Source organism: Erigeron canadensis, chromosome 8, assembly GCF_010389155.1.
Source record: "Erigeron canadensis isolate Cc75 chromosome 8, C_canadensis_v1, whole genome shotgun sequence".
In the NCBI taxonomy this organism is placed as follows: Eukaryota; Viridiplantae; Streptophyta; class Magnoliopsida; order Asterales; family Asteraceae; genus Erigeron; species Erigeron canadensis.
In genome coordinates, this window is record NC_057768.1 from 46,124,935 (window position 1) to 46,143,556 (window position 18,622).

At 33.2% G+C, this 18,622-nt stretch overlaps 3 protein-coding genes across 5 annotated transcripts; all 3 read left to right on the forward strand.

The window, feature by feature from the left end:
• Positions 1-646: 646 nt before the first annotated feature.
• On the forward strand, positions 647-3,035 carry LOC122578955 (DNA-directed RNA polymerase III subunit RPC6-like). Of its 3 annotated transcripts, none has more exons than XM_043751020.1 (3): positions 647-753; positions 1,076-1,892; positions 2,771-3,035. In XM_043751020.1, exon 2 carries the CDS (start codon positions 1,155-1,157, stop codon positions 1,854-1,856), a length of 702 nt encoding a protein of 233 aa, XP_043606955.1. In that variant the 5' UTR covers positions 647-753; positions 1,076-1,154; the 3' UTR covers positions 1,857-1,892; positions 2,771-3,035. The 3 variants fall into 3 exon arrangements, with proteins under 3 accessions (XP_043606955.1, XP_043606956.1, XP_043606954.1); XM_043751021.1 differs by having other exon boundaries at positions 1,146-1,892; XM_043751019.1 differs by having other exon boundaries at positions 648-753; positions 1,154-1,892.
• A 1,242-nt stretch (positions 3,036-4,277) lies between these two features.
• Positions 4,278-6,974, forward strand: LOC122579118 (pectin acetylesterase 8-like). Its single transcript, XM_043751224.1, has 12 exons — positions 4,278-4,451; positions 4,542-4,624; positions 4,979-5,111; positions 5,246-5,325; positions 5,412-5,498; positions 5,575-5,699; positions 5,818-5,878; positions 5,972-6,025; positions 6,137-6,214; positions 6,341-6,446; positions 6,567-6,712; positions 6,796-6,974. Exons 1-12 carry the CDS (start codon positions 4,328-4,330, stop codon positions 6,889-6,891), a joined length of 1,173 nt encoding a protein of 390 aa, XP_043607159.1. The 5' UTR covers positions 4,278-4,327; the 3' UTR covers positions 6,892-6,974.
• A 651-nt stretch (positions 6,975-7,625) lies between these two features.
• LOC122580178 (uncharacterized protein slr1919) lies at positions 7,626-13,578 on the forward strand. Its single transcript, XM_043752451.1, has 14 exons — positions 7,626-7,951; positions 8,631-8,673; positions 8,786-9,029; positions 9,185-9,226; positions 9,379-9,450; positions 9,546-9,681; positions 9,773-9,930; positions 10,544-10,628; positions 10,859-11,028; positions 11,174-11,335; positions 11,650-11,799; positions 12,011-12,271; positions 12,409-12,687; positions 12,796-13,578. The coding sequence occupies exons 1-14, from the start codon at positions 7,879-7,881 to the stop codon at positions 13,024-13,026; spliced, it is 2,106 nt and encodes a 701-aa protein (XP_043608386.1). The 5' UTR covers positions 7,626-7,878; the 3' UTR covers positions 13,027-13,578.
• Positions 13,579-18,622: the final 5,044 nt, after the last annotated feature.

Genomic DNA, 18,622 nt, shown 5'->3' on the forward strand with positions numbered 1-18,622 from the left:
ATATCAAATTGTATCGACTGACAATCATTCTAAAGATATGTAAGCTAACCATATGTCGTCGAATGAAATTAAATGATTTAAGGTGTCAATGCTAAACACGTCCAATAGTAAGAAAAAGTTATTGAATTATTGATAATCTTATTAATTCTATTTTTATAATATCCATACTCCCTATTAAAACAAATTAATCCTTTCATTTTAAGCAAATTAAATATTTTTTTTATAATATTCCAAAATACCCTAATCCACCTTAACACATCAAACACACAATCATATCTCTCTTTCTCACACATATACACACATCATCAACACCATCACCGTCCATCATCACCGTCGGCCTCCACACCGCCACCACCAATTGTCGCCGCTACCGCCGTTCCCGTCATTACATCGCCACCGCCACCACTACCGCACGCCACCACGACTCATCACCGCCATCATTATACCGACATATAACTCGGGTACCCTTTTAGCCTTTTAAAGTTCTAGTAATGAGATATTCAAACATAAACTAATTATATAAATAACCTGTTTAAAAATATATGGAATAATATGTACACTTTTATTTCCAACGTGTTATTACTCAAAGGTTAAAACTGGATACTTGTAATTTTCAAGGGTTAAAATGTAACTTCCAAATGAAATAGGTTTGTTTACATGTAATCACTTCACTGCAGTAGCACCACCGCCACTCCGGTCGCTTCTTCTACGGCTGTTGTCGGCGAACCATCAAATCCAAGACGACGAAGGAAGGTTAGTCAGTTTTCCTTCTTTTTAATCATCATTTCTCTCAAATATATATATATTTATATCTATCGACTTTTAATTTCATTTTCCAATTAGGTTGTTTTTTTCTGTTCATTTTGAAGATAAGTGCTACATATATAGTTTCTTATGCATATAGATATGTGTTAAATTGTCACATAAAGAACAAAAACAAAAGTAATTTCCTATTTTGGATAAATTATTGTTAGATATTCAGTTAGTCAGTTTTCCTTCATTTTAATCTTCATTTCTCTCAAGTATATATATATATATATATCGACTTTTAATTTCATTTTTTAAAGTTATACAGATAAAGACTGTTACTATATGCACTTCCGTATTGTAGTTTGGTGGTTATAACATAATTAAATCATTGCAAGTTCATCAGGATGAGTGTATTAAACAAAAGAAAAAAACCGGAATCAACATCGACAGCTGGAAATTTAGTCGAAGCAGATCGGGCGGTACTCAATATTATCAAAAGCAGAAAAGAAATGGCGATTTGGACACGTGACTTAAAGAAAGAAACTAGTTTACCGGATACGATAATTAACAAGTCTATTAAGAGCCTTTTGAATTTAGCATTGATTAAAGAAGTAGCACATATCCAATTCAAGGGGAGAAAACACTACATTGCAGCAGAGTTTGAACCGTCAAAAGAAATTACGGGTGGTTCGTGGTATGTAGATGGGAATCTTGATACTGCGTTTATCGATCAACTTAAAGATCTTTGTTTAAAGATTATCACTAAGTTGACAGTTGCAACTGCTGATGGGGTTTACGATTTTTTTAAGACCAATAGGCTGACTAATACTGATTGTACGAGCCAGCAGATTGGCGAGATATTGAGGTCTATGGTTTTGGATAATATGATTATAGATGTCAAGAGTACGGGATTAGCAGAGTATCATTCGATTCCTATTGGTAAAGTATGTTATAGACGTCCACCAGGAGATATCAATAAGGGTCCAAAAATGGGAGCTCTGGTTTCGATTCCTTGTGGTGTTTGTCCGAGGATGAGGCAATGCACACCTAATGGTCTTATCTCTCCGAGTACGTGTGTTTACTACACCAAATGGTTAGATTTTTGATCACACTCCATGGTTTGCCGATATGGCTACATAGAGGTACTCTTTTGTATTGATCTATATATTTGATTTTGGCCGTATAGTTTAGGTCTTGGTCTTCATTCAGAATCCTTTATACTTTTGTTCAATTTTATCCATGTAACCTGTTCAACATAAGTGAGTTTGGCTATATCAAGTTTTCATTGAAGTTGGTAAAAGTTGAATGATGTTTGATATGGTCATATTAGGTCTGGTGCATATGCTTTAATTTAGTAGATGAGTCCATACAAGTTCTATATTGACTATATAGCTCGGCTGACTTTGACTAGATAGCAACCAAGTAGGATTTGTTTAGGATGAAGTATAAAACCTTAAAGAGTCGCTTTGAGCGCTGAGGTTTTTTTTTTGTGACGACTTTAAAGAATAAAGCTCATCAATGGCGATTTGTACACCCGTATGCTGCTTATACTTCCAGATCCTGTCTTTTGTTATGAACTACTCCTTGCAAGATTAATTGTTTATACCTGGGCTTTAAAATGATGATTCAAAAATTATAGACTTTTGTGACTAAACACTGTCTAAAGTCTAAACTTGTCCATTTTGTAGAATTTGTCATTAATTCAGGAGACATTATTATATACGAGTATGAAATATTATGACACCTGATGAGCATCAACTATTGACAATCACCAGAAGAAAAGCACAAACTGACACTTAACCAAATTACAAATAATAAAGCTAACAATAGAGGTTAAAGTTACTTTTCCGTCCAGTCCTCTACATTAGTGATTGTGCAATTGAGTGTGCGTGACTTTTAGGAACACTGTGGATTGAATCGGAGTTTGATTTGGCATCCCGGCGAACCCCAACCATTAAAACCTTTATTTTTTATAAAAGCACATTAATGACGGTGATCCCCAATGTCCTTTTGATTTCAGGTTCACTACGGCTTGAATCGGAGTTCATGCTTATGTTGATTGATGGTTAGCCTGAAAGGTGTTGTTGCAGAGGGTCAGCCGAGTGTTGTAGAGAGGCTCACAGTGAAATGTTTAAAATAAAAAGTCAAAGAAACTGGTTACCTAGGTGACATTTTATATTAGATGTTCAAATACCAACTAAACAGCAATAACTTTGAATTTTTACCTCTATTATGACGTTTTTGTAGTTTATTACGTGTTGATGCAAGCAAGAAATTTTTTGGGACTACATAGTATGTACATATGCAACTTCAAAAGTTGTTTTATTCTGAAATTGATTGCCAACTACTATAAATATAGTGTTTGAAAATATGTTGTAAAAAGCATTACATGTGTGTGTGTGTGTACGCATACATATATGATAGAAATTACTAGCTAATAAATTTACTTGCTTTAAGTTGGTGCAAATTGCAAAATGAGAAAGACACGAAACGAAATATATATTTTTCAACATCTATAAAAAGCTTGAGAACGTTTTCATGATTGTATTCCTATATAGCTAAATACCTATATATAGTGGTTACCATTGAGGATGTATAGATACTACTGACAGTTACAACACGATCACGGCATCTGTAGACTTGATCTATTCCTCCTAATTAATTTGCTGCTTCTTTTTTCTTTTAATATTAATATTTATTTTATTTTATTAAAGACGTTGTACATATATTGGTTATATTATTCATTCATATGAGTGTACATTCAAATCTTACATTTTCTTTGGTTAAAAAGTGATAATAAAATACTGTCAATAAAATTTTATTTATGGAACTTACGAGAGACATTTTACAAACAATTACTGTATTATACATGACAAAGGTAGTACACTAATGACTAATGCCAATATTGCGGGTTACCTATGATAATGCATTATTACTTTGCATAACACTAATTAGTAATGTTTTTATTCAACAATTTAATTATATGTATTGTGGATTATTACCTATGACAATGCATTAATTAACTTGAGGTGCGTAAATCACTAACCCGTGGGCTACAAACCGCACGTGCCACGTCTTGTTAACCTAATCACGCGTGCCAAAGTGCTCTGTTCAGTGGAAGGTAGTGGCATGGACCTCCATACAACCATTACAAATTAGTATTTGACACTTTTTATCATATAATGTCTATATTTATGGTGGTATTATTCTAAACTTTACATTTCTAGCTAGTTACTCGTGCTTATCTTTCATAAATAAATGTTCTCTCGTTTCCATAAAACTTTCTTTTGTTAAAATTTAATCAATTCATCTAGCATAAAGAAAGACAAAAGAGGTGTAACAACATAAAGAAGTTTTGAAGAACCCAAGTTATTAAGACATGTCAATTAAAAACAAAGTTGAAAAGGAAATTCAAATGGATATCAGGAAGCTACTTTCCTATTGGATGTATCACAAATTTAGAAGAGTTGTACAATGATTAGTCTATTTTAATATGGTCACATCATTGTATATATACCTCTTGTATACACACACATATGTATCTCACCTTGAGTAATTCAATTGCAATTTTTTAGAGATGGAAGGAGTTAACCAATGGCTACCACACACACTAATTATATGTGTATTGACAATTCTAAAAATACAAGGCACAAGTGAAGTGCCTATAACCATCATTGAAGGAGCCCTGGCCAAAGGAGCAGGTGGATATGTATAATCATTTAAACAACTTTTTTCTTCTTTTAGTTGGAAGTTAATTTGTTCTTCTTTGCTGTAAATATGGTTGTGTGAAGTTTGTTTGGATGGAAGCCCGCCAGCATACCAGTTTGATACAGGTTTTGGAGTAAGTGTTAACAATTGGCTAGTCCACATACAGGTTAGTCTTGGTATATGCATATACATGTGACATGCATGTCTTTGTATATTTATATGTTTATATCATATCAAATAGTATAAATGAAAGAGGTTTTTCTTGTTTGGGTCATCTATGTATGACACATATTTCTTGTATATTTATACGAGTATCTTTTTTTTTTTGCCCGTTTCATACCATTTTCATGGCTAACCCGGATGTTTACCTAAAGAAGTCTCAAACTTCTGAAACATCTTCTGAGAAAACATGACACCTAACCACTAGACTAGACCACCTTGATGATAGTTATCATATTAAGTAATATGTCTTTGTATGTGTGGTGAATTTACTAGCTACGTGATTGTTTATATATGTTAGGGCGGAGGATGGTGCAGTTCAGTAGATGACTGCCGTACACGAACATATAGTCAATATGGTTCATCCAAGAAGATGAAAAGTACTGACTATAATTTCACTGGGATTATGAGCAACAAGCCAGAATCAAATCCAAGTACTGTATAAACTATATCCACACCCTCAACTATTTATTCTATTAGATATAGGCATGTTATACTAGTAACGATTATATTAATTACTTTAAAAGGCCCTAAAACTAATTACAAACTTACTGATTGTTTTTGCTAGACTTCTACAACTGGAATAGGGTTGTCATTAGGTATTGTGATGGATCATCGTTGACGGGAGATATAGAAGCAGTTGATCCTGTAAGTTATATATAGTTTTACATCATCTAGTTTCATTACTTTACCATATAAACAAATCTTCCAAAATTATTTATTTTGTTTTCAAGGCTACAAATCTTCACTTTAGGGGTGCAAGGGTCTTCAATGTCATTATGGAGGAATTACTTGGCAAAGGAATGAAGTCTGCATCAAATGTAAATCCATAACCTTTCTTTATAGGCTTTTTTGTTTCTAGTTTGCAAAACTATATTGTGACAAATTTGGATATAGGCTCTTTTGTCAGGGTCTTCAGCTGGTGGATTGGCTTCCATACTACATTGTGACAAATTTCGAGCATTCTTTCCAACAAGTACCCGAGTGAAATGTTTTTCGGACGCTGGTTATTTTGCTCATGTGTAAGTCAACTTAGACAAACGAACATTTTAATGGCCTGTATGTTCTGTTCAATAGAAAATGTTTTCATCAAGATATATACATGCCAAAAGTACTTAACGCCTCGTTAACATACAACAGAAAAGACCTCTCTGGAGAATATAAATTTGAGGGATACTATGATCACATTGTTACATTACATGTACACACCTTCTCTCAATTTCTAGCACTCCTTGTGATTCCTTCATATCAGACACAGAAAAAGAAAGATAAATGTTTGCATTTATGCATGTAGGGATCAGCCAAGAACTTGTATCCTGAATGCACTTCAAAAATGAAGCCTAGTTTGGTAAGTACTGCTGGTGTTGCATTTTCAACATCAAAAAAACTTTGATACAAAGTCAAGCGGTCAAGTGATAAGCATATATGTGTTCTAACTTATAAAAATGACACCCCGCAGTGCTTCTATCCACAATTTGCCATACCATATGTCCAAACGCCTGTATTCATATTGCACGCCACGTATGATACGTTTCAGGTAAGCTTTCAACGTTCTTTTATAAATACAAGTCGATCGGAAAGATGAAATCTTATACTTGGTTCCATTATTAGAAATGAACCTTGATTGACTTTGGATTTTAAAAAAATAAAAAAATTGTTTAAGGTACAAAACATCTTGGCCACACCACAAGCAGATCCAAAAGGACTATTTACCAAATGCAAGCAAGACATAAATGCATGCTCAGCAGATCAAATCCAAAGTCTACAAGGTCAAGATCTTTGCTCTTTTGTTTTGGAAAATTTAACCACTAGTTTTGGTGATAGCTATCAAGCAGAACACACGTAATACACCCGATACTTGTAACACTTGTTGTCTTTGGTATACATAGATTTTAGATCAGAGTTCTTAGATGCACTATCGGTTGTTGGAAATGGTGCATCGAGAGGATGGTTTGTCAACAACTGTTTTACACATGGCCAGTGCGAATACCAGTCAAAATGGTTAGGAAATCCTTCTTCCACATTGAACCACAAGGTAACGTTTTATGATCATCTGGTACATGTTTGCTATGATTCTAATATTTATCTGTCTTTTAACACATATTCTTTTATCTGCAGGCTATTGCGAACGCAGTTGGTGATTGGTTTTATGACAGAAGCACGGTCCAGATGATTGATAACCAAACTGTGTTACCACACTATTGCACCAATTAGTCAAAATCATTAATGTTTAGTTTTCATGGCATGTGCCAAATAATGCAATAATAATTATTATTAATAATAAAGAGATTTATATATATAAGTGATATATATATATATATAAATCTCTATAGCTTAAGTTCATATGCTGGGTCGAGCAAACATGGGTCAAGTTAAAAATAATGACGGTCTCATAGTAATGTAGGTTATTGCATAGAAAAAAAAATTGCTGCACTTGCAAACAACATACAAACAAAACACGTTGCATCTTATATGGACTAATGGACAAAGAGAGAAAAATAAGAGTGATGAAAAAATAAAATGATTAGATCGACGAAAAGATATGTTGGTAAATTTTATTTTATTTTTTCAGTTTATAAATAGAGTCTTTGGAAAGAACTTTGGAAGACACCATTTGAGGACGGCTATAGGCATCGACTAACCTATTATGTAAGGGTTAAATTTCATTTAGATATGTGAAATATAAATATAAATTTATTTAGTCAAAGTTTTTATTTGTATAATTAACCAATCTATTAAGAGTACAATCATAACTTTTTTTCTTTCAAAATTTTATTTCTATAAAAAATCTAAAACATTCTTACCATATACACTATATAAATTTTTACATAATTTAAAATACACATAAAATCAATTTTTTGGTAGAACTTTTCTTATTTTCTTAACTATTAAAAAAAATTAGCATATAATCATGGATATATCAATAGAATAAAAATAAAAATAAATGGGATTGGTGGGTTTGATGTCTCGTCGTCGCCGTGCTGCTGCTGACGAGAAGCCATCTGGTTGCTAACGTGTCAGTCAGTAATTAACCGCCCTCCCCCTTCTAACCGCCTACTCTGCAATCACCCATTATTCCCCTTCCGCCCTCTCCTATTTATCCCCACTTTCAATCAATCTTTTTTAATTTAATTCTTTCTATTTCTATATTTATTTGTTTTATATAAATTTACCGAAATCAAATTATTAATTTTGACATCGATGAGGCGGCATAATGCGGTTTCATGCTTTAACCGCCAGTTATTAGCAGCAATCAGAAAAAAAAGAATTGCAGGTTTACATACATATAATACATATACATATTATTTATTATTATTATTGGAGTATTATATTTTATGATTTTTAGGTTATCTTGTCTAATAAATACTTCACTACTAATAACTTACTTGAATATCAAATTGCCTAAAACAAAAAGAGTAAGTAGGTAGTTTGAATTCTTTATTACATACAATCAGGTGCATTGTATCTAATTTTAGGTTTTTCAACTTTTTTTTTTTATTAATTGTTATTATCGTATGCTATGAGATTACGTTTTGAGGTGATTATTGCGTTTGTAGAACAAGAATAATCTAAAAAAGTGTTTGGATGAAGATGTGATTATCTGCTATGAAAACGTAGTCTTAGAGACCTACATGCTTTTTCAAATCAAAACGCAGTTTTGAGAATGCAAAATCTATTTTCAAAACTCATAATTTATTTTGAAAACGCAACACCAAACGCATTGATTAGGCAATTTACGATTTGAGTTGTAATGCATTGCTTGGGAATATATTTTGTCCATTCTTCCAGTTTGGCCTTAGTACATACTAACATGAATCGTGTTTATATGACTTTTATTGTTTGTTGTTGTTGTATCTTACCATCATGTTCGATCTATGAATGTATACTCTAATAATCTTGTTATTACGATCACTAGGTACAATCAGTTTGATTTTAATTTCACTCATTTGCAGCTATACAAAATACTCATTCATTGGGGGCTGGTCCTTGCAGAAGGCAAGCTAAGCTATATCTTTGTTTATGAGTGTGTGTTTATTAAGTGTCTTTTTTAGTTACAAGTATCATGTACTTTTTATGCATTTGGTTTATATAGTTGCATTCCATGCAGTTTTTCTACGAGATTCTCTAGTGTGCATGGGGAGAAACCATCTGCAGAGTATGCCAGATTGAGGAAGGAATCACTCGAAAGTGAATTTGGAAATGCACTTACTTCTAGATCTAAGCGTCTCTCTATGTACTACAGTTTTGGTCCCTTCTTGGCGTTGTATAGAGCAGCATATATATCATATGAGGTCTTTAAGCTTTCTTTGGGTCACTTTTTTATTCATGACATCAAGGAGCGTGCAGCGAAGGTAGATCATGACTTTGTTTTACTTCTTTTTTATTTTATTTAATGACGTAGTTGTAGTATCTGTTATAAAACAGTGAAAGTGTGAAACAGCAAATATAGCAAGTTTGTTAACCTATGTAGTTGCACATTTTAATTATTCTGATTTAATTGTTGCAGTTTTGTGATACCCTCATCCGTTTGGGTCCTTTCTATATCAAGGCAAGTCTTTTTTCTGTTATTTGTCATTTTCACAATTTTCCTTCTGGTTAAGGTATTATCTCTCTGACAAGAGAATCGAGAGATCAAGTTGAATGGGTGTGTTATTAAAATAGATTACAATCTTATTACTTTTATTTTGATTTGACTGACAGCTTGGACAAGCACTCAGCACAAGACCAGATATACTTCCTTCTGTATATCGTAATGAACTTGCTAAATTACAAGTACATATCTTATAACAATACCATTTTTTAGAATAATAGTTTTGATTTTATCCAAGTTAGCATTCTCACAGTTACGAATATTTATTGCATGCCAGGATCAAATTCCTCCATTTTCAACTAAGGTTGCAATGCGTTCTATTGAATCAGAGTTGGGTGCCCCTATTTCACAAATTTTTGCAGACATCAGCCCAGAGCCTATGGCGGCAGCATCTTTAGGACAGGTTTATAAAGGTTAGATAATACCGGAATATGGTAGGCAATTGGAATAAGTGAATAACTATATTAATCTAATAGGCTTTCCTGGTTACTTCAAGTTTTGCAGCTCATCTGCATACAGGGGAGCTAGTAGCTGTAAAAGTGCAAAGGCCTGGTATGTCACTTTCTTTGACCCTTGATGCCCTGTTATTTAACATGATTGGGGGTCAATTAAAGAGATTCGCCAAAGCAAGGAAGGATATAATCGTAGCCGTTAATGAGACGGTGAGTCAACAAATTCAGTTGATACGTAATTAGGAATTTATTGCTTGCATCACAAAACTATACGATAAATTTTATAATCCGGGTACATGTTGTGTAGTATTCTGATGATTATCTCTTCAACAGCTTGCATATATAATAAGTCTGAATTATATTATTAGTTGGAGAAATAAAATTAAAGTTAAAAGATGACCGTGGAAAAACAAGCAAAGAGGTTAGGTTGTGAATTTAGAAGAAAACATTGGGATGTGTTGAGTGAGGACTAAGTATGATGCTGGGTACTTCCCAATTGATATAAAATGGAAGTAAGTCATGGGATGGTTGCAAGTCCGGGTTCTGCTATCTCGTGGATGTGTAACACTAGTTTTAAGAAATTAGGGATAGACTGGTTGAATACAAGAAAGTAGATATTGTTGCCATAGAAAGCAATAAATGTGGGGTGTCAGCGATGTAGAGAATTATTACCTTCACATAAGTAAATATTCTCTTTGTTGTTGAAAAGTCGTTTCTCGAATTTTGATAATTAATCATTTTCCAGGTTCTTAAACAACTGAGTGTAGTCAAAATTTTAATGCAATCATTCACTTTTTCATGACCTAAGATTCTCATTGAATAGGTCAGACACATGTTTGAAGAAATTGATTACATCCTCGAGGGACAGAACTGTGAGCGGTTTGCGTCTCTCTATGGTTTCCGTGATTGTAAGTGATTTCTAGTTTTTACAATGCATCATATTATAGTTAAATTGCGTGACTGGTAGGACTTACTTACTGAGAAGTAAGAACTGAAATTTTGGTCTTTTAGTTCTATTTATCATCAATAACAAGCTTGTTACTGAGCTCTGTATGTATTGCTTTGTAGATAAGTGCTATTAAGTTTAGGTGAAGATCGCCTTGTATCGGTATAACTCAGATGCTGATATATGTTTCAGCTCAACAGGAAGGTACCTACCCAAAGGAAAAGTGGGTTAAAGTCCCTAAGATATACTGGAACTATACTCGAAAAGCCGTGCTTACGATGGAATGGATTGATGGTATTAAGCTTAATGATGATGCGGCGTTGTCAAAGGAGTCTTTGAACCGAAAAGACCTAATAGATAAGGTGTCACGGACATTCGGAGCTCTTTTTCATAGTCTACTTTTTAAGTACTTATTTTCTGATGACCTTACGTTTGTCAAGTACATGCTTTCATGAAGGGTCATTTGGACCGAAATGTTTATTTCTGTTACTGAATTTAGCTTTATAGGGACTTTACTGCTCGCTGATGCAACTACTTGAGGTGGGATTTTTTCATGCTGATCCTCATCCGGGGAACCTTGTTGCTACCAAGGATGGAGCTCTTGCTTACTTCGACTTTGGGATGATGGGGGATATACCACGCCATTATCGTGTTGGACTTATTCGAGTGGTAATAAGTTTTTTCTGTGTTTCTAAGCAGATATTTCGGATTATTATGTACTCTAGTATATTTATTAAAATTTGAAGGCTTCATTCTTTTGATGTTGTGACTTGTGTTGCTTTCAAATATGTATTTTTATCCTGATGGTACAATACAATTCGCATATTATTGTTTGGAATTCCTGATATATTTTTGGTATCAATGGTTAATGTTGTCTGTTAAAAAGCATAGGAAGTTGGGAATCATATTATTCATGTCACTTGTTTCGACCCCAATTCATGCATCAGTCTTGATCCGCTCTAATTTACTGTTTTATTGATCAGCTTGTACACTTTGTCAATCGTGATTCTCTGGGTTTGGCCAATGATTTTCTCTCATTGGGATTTCTTCCTGAAGGGGTTGATATGCTGTCTGTTTCTGATGCACTTAAAGCATCCTTTGGTGATGGCACTAGACAGTCCCAAGATTTCCAGGTTCTATTTAAAACTATATAATATTCATAGACTCGGCATGTGTTCTGCTGTAATAATTTTTGTTTGAATGTCCTGTATGAATCTATGACAAATAATGGGACTTCTGTCGTATGCCAAAAGTTACAGCATGATCAGTAGATGCACTCATACTCTGTTGCTGCTTTGTTTCCATGTCTTTGACATTTGACCTTGTTTTTAAATGAAATGGCAGGCAATAATGAACCAACTGTATGATGTTATGTATGAGTTCAACTTCTCTCTTCCTCCAGATTACGCCTTGGTGATAAGGGCATTAGGCTCACTTGAAGGGACAGCAAAAACGTTAGACCCTCAATTTAAAGTTGTTGAAAGTGCATACCCATTTGTCATTGGAAGGCTCCTGGCAGACCCAAGTCCTGACATGAGAAAAATATTGAGAGAGCTACTTATTCGTAATGATGGTTCCATTAGATGGAATCGCCTAGAACGCCTGGTAGCCATCTCCTTTACTTATAATATATATCTGCTAACACTTACACATATCCTTATGCTTGTATTTTGTATTTCTCATCACCGCCACCCCACCTATGTACTTGCAATCGAAATGCGAGTAATGTTTTGATTTTCCAGGTGGTAGCAATATCTGAACAATCCTCTCAGAAAGCCGAGGAAGTGCTTGATGCTGAGAAGTCATCTTCAAGACCACTAGAGTGGAACTCATTTGACATGCATGCAGTTGTTGCTTCTACAGAAGATCTTCTCAAGTTTATCTTATCCGAGAAGGGTTTCAGGGTGCGTCTTTTCATTGTTCGTGATATACTTAAAGTGGCAGATATCTTTCTTCAGGATCAAGCTGCCGCTTGCATGTTCGATGAGAATCTTCGTCCAAGACAAACATTGGAATCCGAGGTAAATTTTAATACCATTTTTGTTATTCCACTGCAGTGGAATGCGTTTATGCCTTTATGAAATTGTTGCTCGTACTGCTATTCTTACATGTTTGCATATTCTTTGCAGGCTTATGCCACCCAAAGAAGGGTGGTTAATGGGTTTTCGTCTTTTTGGCAAGCAGTGAAGTTAGCACCCGATGTATGGACTGCTATGCTGATTCGCATGGCATTAAATCCAGATATACACAAATTTTATTACGACATTGCTGCAGCCTTGTTCTTGCATTCTAACCGTGGGATCCCGGATACAGTATGGATTTGTTTATCCAGATTTCTCCACAAAATTGTGAAATCTTAGCAAATCCAGTCTTGTAGACCATAACTACGAAGTCAGTTGCGCAGAGGGAAATTTATATCTTGACGGTAAAGTTAGATATGTTCAGAGAATATCACATCTTGATCGCATTGGTAATATGCTGTTCGGCACTGTGTTTAGAGGTTATACATCTTGGTGAATTCGGTACATTTTTATAGGCAACAACTGACCATTGTGACCCTTGAAATGAGTTTGTTCGATGATAGCGTCTTTATACGGATAGGCAAGAATCTAGTCATATAATGTAAAACAACTTAGAAATAGTCCAAGCTGTAAGAACAAACACGGGATAAAAGATTGTAAATTTGGATTTTGTAAAAACCATACTCCAAGTTAGGAGATATGTCAACACAGAATAAGATGTAAAGGGTAGGGTTGTGGGTAATCCCCACAAGAATAATGTGCATCGGATTGCTGTAGTTCGTTTAGAATCTTTGTGTCGGTTAGAAATTAGAAGTTCTGGTGTTGATGACAATTAAGGGGCGAGCATAGTTTGGTTTGCATTTTTGGCTAAAAGCAAAGTTCGTTTTTCAACCGTGGGTTTTGGTTAGTTTTGTGTTTGGTTTTCCTTTTTGATTTTTTTTTTTCTTTCTTTTCACAATGCTAGTTTATATAAGTTGTAAATAAGACATGTAAATATTATAAATAATATGATAAAATAATTAAAATACATAATATTATATTTCTTTGAAAAATGATAATGACAGCTCTAAGGTTGTCAGTAACCACTTGTTACATGCATAAAAAGTAGTATTTCATATATCAATCATCTTCTCCTGAATTTTCGTAAAACAAAATATAAATTTTAATGCATCAAATGAATTAATGCGGTTGCCATTAATATAACTCTATTTTTTTAGGTGTTGAATTTGTTTTTATTTATTTTTTGTTTTGTAAAATAAATAGTTCTTTTTATGAAATTTCATTATCATACATATTGTTTTTATTTTATATATTATGAGTTTGAATTTAAAACATACAATTGATTTTGTTTTATTAGCAAAAAAAAAAAAAATGGTTAAGAAGTTAAAATGTTTATAACATATCAACATACAGTATTTATTTGATATGAGTAATAAGATATAGTAATAAAATCATATTATAATAAATTAAATAATAAATTAAATAATTAAAAGGTATTACTATTGTGCTTTTTTACTTTGGACACGAGAAGGAAAATGGAAAGGAGAAAAGTCGACGACCAATTAAGTAAAAAACAAATTAAGTTTTATTGTACAACATAAATTAAGGGTTTTAAGATATCCAGATTCTCATCCATCAATATGTGGCGGTACGATTTGTTGGTATGGCCCGAGAAGTGAACCGTTTCAAATGGTGATGGGCTGATGGCGGGAGGCCGCCAGAGATGCGAGGGGTTGGAAAGATGGGTTGGCGGTGGTGTGGAGACTGGAGAGATTGTGTGTTTGTGTGTGAGAAAGAGATCATTGTACGTAAATGCTTATAGGGTATTTTATGGGTAGTTTAGATATATTGTAAAAAAATGCTTAAAACTTAAATCCAATTCTTTTCATAAGGCTTTATAGAAAACCTTGAGATTAAGGAGCCATAACAGAAACATTCATTAGTTGATGCCAACTATTTATGTGTGAGAAAGAGATCATTGTATGTAGATGCTTTTAGGGTATTTTAGGGATAGTTTAGGTATATTGTAAAAAGTGCTTAGAACTTAAACCCAATTCATTTTATAATGGTTTATAGAAAACCTTGAGATTAAGGAGCGATAACAGAAATAGTCATTAGTTGATGCCAACTATTGCAAGTCAGTTATGTGACCGTTTTTAGTTTTTGCTTTGTTTCATGTTTTTAATTGTACTGAAAGACGTAGTCTTAAAATATCAGAATTGGGTTTTCTTGCAACGTTGAACTGAGGATTATGATGAGTAGCATAAGCACAAAATTATTTATAACTGGCACACTTTATGGCTATCCGCTTTACCTTCACTGCACAATCAATAGATAAACTAATATATAAACATCTACTAATGATCAAGCAACATTATCCAAGACGTGAATCACATCCACTTACCCATGTTGTGCATCGCACGAACCTTCATTCTATTGTACAAATAAGTAAAAGTGACTTTTTAGAAGTTTAAGAAGTTTCGCCATTCAACTTCTATGTAATAACTGCTATATTCAACTTACATAATAAACAACTATGCCACCTTTCTTTCTATATCCAACAATCGTATTAGCCTATACATTTCTTATACATAATCTATAATAATAATAATAATAATATCACAAGTAAACGAAAATAAAAAAATAAAAAAAGACCGGTTGGAATTTATGGTGCAATAGCATGACCATGTTTCAAACAACATTAGCTCATCTAACAAAAAAAAAAATCGTAGCCTAACGCTAATTCCAATTCTTAATCCAAAAATCCAGAAACCCATATTTGGCCTAATACCATTTTCTGTTGCCACCATGCAAGACACCCGATAACAGACGTGAATCCCAATAGCTTACCTCACCGTGCAACGCACGGGTCTTCACTCTATATATACTAAAGTTGAATGAAAGTTGCTTCTTTCGTACTTCATTCATTATAGTAATCAATTATTTTAAGGAGTAATGATTTTAATATATATTTTATTTTGTGGCTTAGTTTGTTGTTTAACTGATTTATAAAATTTAAATATATATAGATCAAATGAGAAGATACTTTAAGAAGAGAAGGGTGAGAAGGTTCGTTTTTAATTTTTTTTAACTTGTTTTTTAAACTTTTTTCCTTTTTTTCACTTTCTTCATTCTCTCTTTAATTAACTTATTCAATATAAAAAATTTAAAAATATTTTTTTTCCAAAGGGCGTAGTCTGTAAGTTATAAGTGAAGCCTCTCGGCTTATGGCGGAGCCATAATAGCTAAGGCGAAGCCCGTTAGGTAGATCACCCCATCACCGATCACCCCCTTTGACCTATCACTTCCACCAGCTACCCCTTATTAATATCCTTAAGGGCGAAGCCCGTATCGTATCCTTACATGTATAACTCACTAATTCGGTTAGAATTTTTTTTATTTTTTAAAATTTTTCTATGGATTGATTTAATTATAAAAAGAATATAAAAAGTGAAAAAAAGAAAAAAAAAATTAAAAAAACAAGCTAAAAAAATATAAAAAGTGAACCTTCTCTCTAAATCTCTACCCTATATATATATATAGGGGTTAGGTATTGTAAAACAAGTATTAATGTAAAATAAATAAGACAAAATCTTGACCCTTAGATCATGGTTAAATTGATGCACGAAGATTCACGAAGCAATTGATGCACGGTGATTTTTTTTATGCACGGTGATATCAGAGAAGAAAAATCTATTGTTTTAATTGTTTACTTTAATACTTGTTTTATTTTACCTAAAAACCTATATATATATATATATATATATATAAGTAGACCTATCTGGCTATCTATATGATATGTAATAAATAATCAGGCCCAAAGTTAATTAGGGATGGGCATGGGACCAGTCCCGTCCCTTACCGTCCCGGTACCGATGGTACCGAGTCCCGAATTTTCCAAAAACTTGGTACCGGTACCGGTCCCATTTCTCATTCGGTACCATTTCCCGGTACCGCGGTCCCAAGTCCCACGAACTAAGAAAAATGGGTACCGGTCCCAGTCCCAAGTCCCATTCGGTACCACTTTTCGGGATCGGGATTAGGGCGGTATCGGGACTTGGGAAAAATCTGCTCATCCCTAAAGTTAATATACAAAGGGTTTCATTTAAAAAACCCAACCATTCGTATCCCCCTACATGCGACGAGTTTTCCTAGATTCTCATTTAATTTGTCCTCTTCAACCAGCTCATGTCTCGTATTTGATCAAATACTCAACACCTTGCCATGCCACCATAACCACCAGCCCACCACCGTAGTCCTTCCAGCCAGCTAGCATAAAGGATAAAGATCTCGCATCCAACACAACTCAATCAGGTTTATAATAATCTTATGTTTTTGTTCGAACATACTCCCTTTTTGTGTTTAATTTCTGTCTAATTGCTAACAGATGAGAGCAGTTCTTAGTAACTAGGTATCAAAAGCTCATTGGTAAACTTATATATTTGACACGAATGATATAAGCTATGCAGTTCAATTTCTTACTTAGTTTATGCATTCTCCTTTTCAAGAGCATTTTCAATATGGTTTAAAAATTATGATATACTTAAAAGGTTCAACCGGAAAAGGAATTCATATACAAGGTTGTAAGTTTCTTTTTTCTTTAGCTGCTTATGTTGATTTTGACTGGTCAAGATGCTTATCCACCAGAAAACCTATTATTGCTTTTGCTGTTTATCTTGGTGATAATCTTATTTCATGGAAAAGCAAAAAAACAAACAACACTAGCTAAATCTTCTGCTGAAACAGAATTTAGGCTTTAGCTACTGTTAGTACTTGTGAAATTATGTGGCTCTTAAATTTACTAAATGATTTTGATTTTAATAAGAACATGATCCTGTTAACATATTATGTGATAGTAAGTCTGCTATGTAAATTGCTGCTAATCCTGTATTTCATGAGAGAACAAAATATTTTGAGATTGATTTACATTTTATTAGAGAAAAAATTGTAGCAGGTATTATTAAACCAATTAAAATTGAATCTGCTTTTAATATAATAGATTTTTTATTAAAAGTCTGATATTTAAATTTTATAATATCTTATGTAAAAAATTGGGATTTAAAGATGTTTTTAGGGTTAAACTTGATCGGGATGATAAATTATCAAGTTTAACTTACACATTTTATGTGTTGGATGTTTGAGGTACATTTATTAAGACAAGGAGGACCAAAGCTGTTCATTTTGATATAAGTTTGAAGAAAGGACTATAGATGAAGAATTGAGGGAATGAGGGGCATTATCATGTATTCAAGAAGCTTATACACACACACGATACACCCATTCTACCCGATCTTGGGTTTCATTCACTCAGTCTGTTTCTCTCAATTATATTCGTATATTTTCAAATAAATTCTGTATTCGTATATATATATATATCATATCGATATATATATATACATATATTGCTGTATATAATCATCTTCTATGATGATTATTTTGATTATGTAATAAGATACCGTTTATAATAATAATATTTTTGGTGTTTTTTATTGATTGATTGATTGCGTAGACGATTCCATATTCTCTTTCTAGTTGCAGATATGTATCCGTAATGTTACTCTGCCCCTTTGTTTTTCTCAATTATATTTATATATTTCGTATAAATTCTGTATTCATATATATATATATATATCACATCGATATATATACATATGTATCTGTATATAATTATGGGAAAATTTATGAAATAAGAAACCGCACATGTTATCCTAGGGTTATATATATATATATATATATATATATTTTGCAACTGATTGTATCTATCGTGTTTGGATTGATTTTGTATATATGAATGATGATATGACAACATGGATTGATTTTTGTATACTTTGGACTTACAGTTAGGCTTTTGATTTACACAAAAAAAAGTCAATCGTGTTTGATTGAAGTACTCTGTTTCCCTGAATACGTTAAGTTTTTCATATAAAAAAAATTT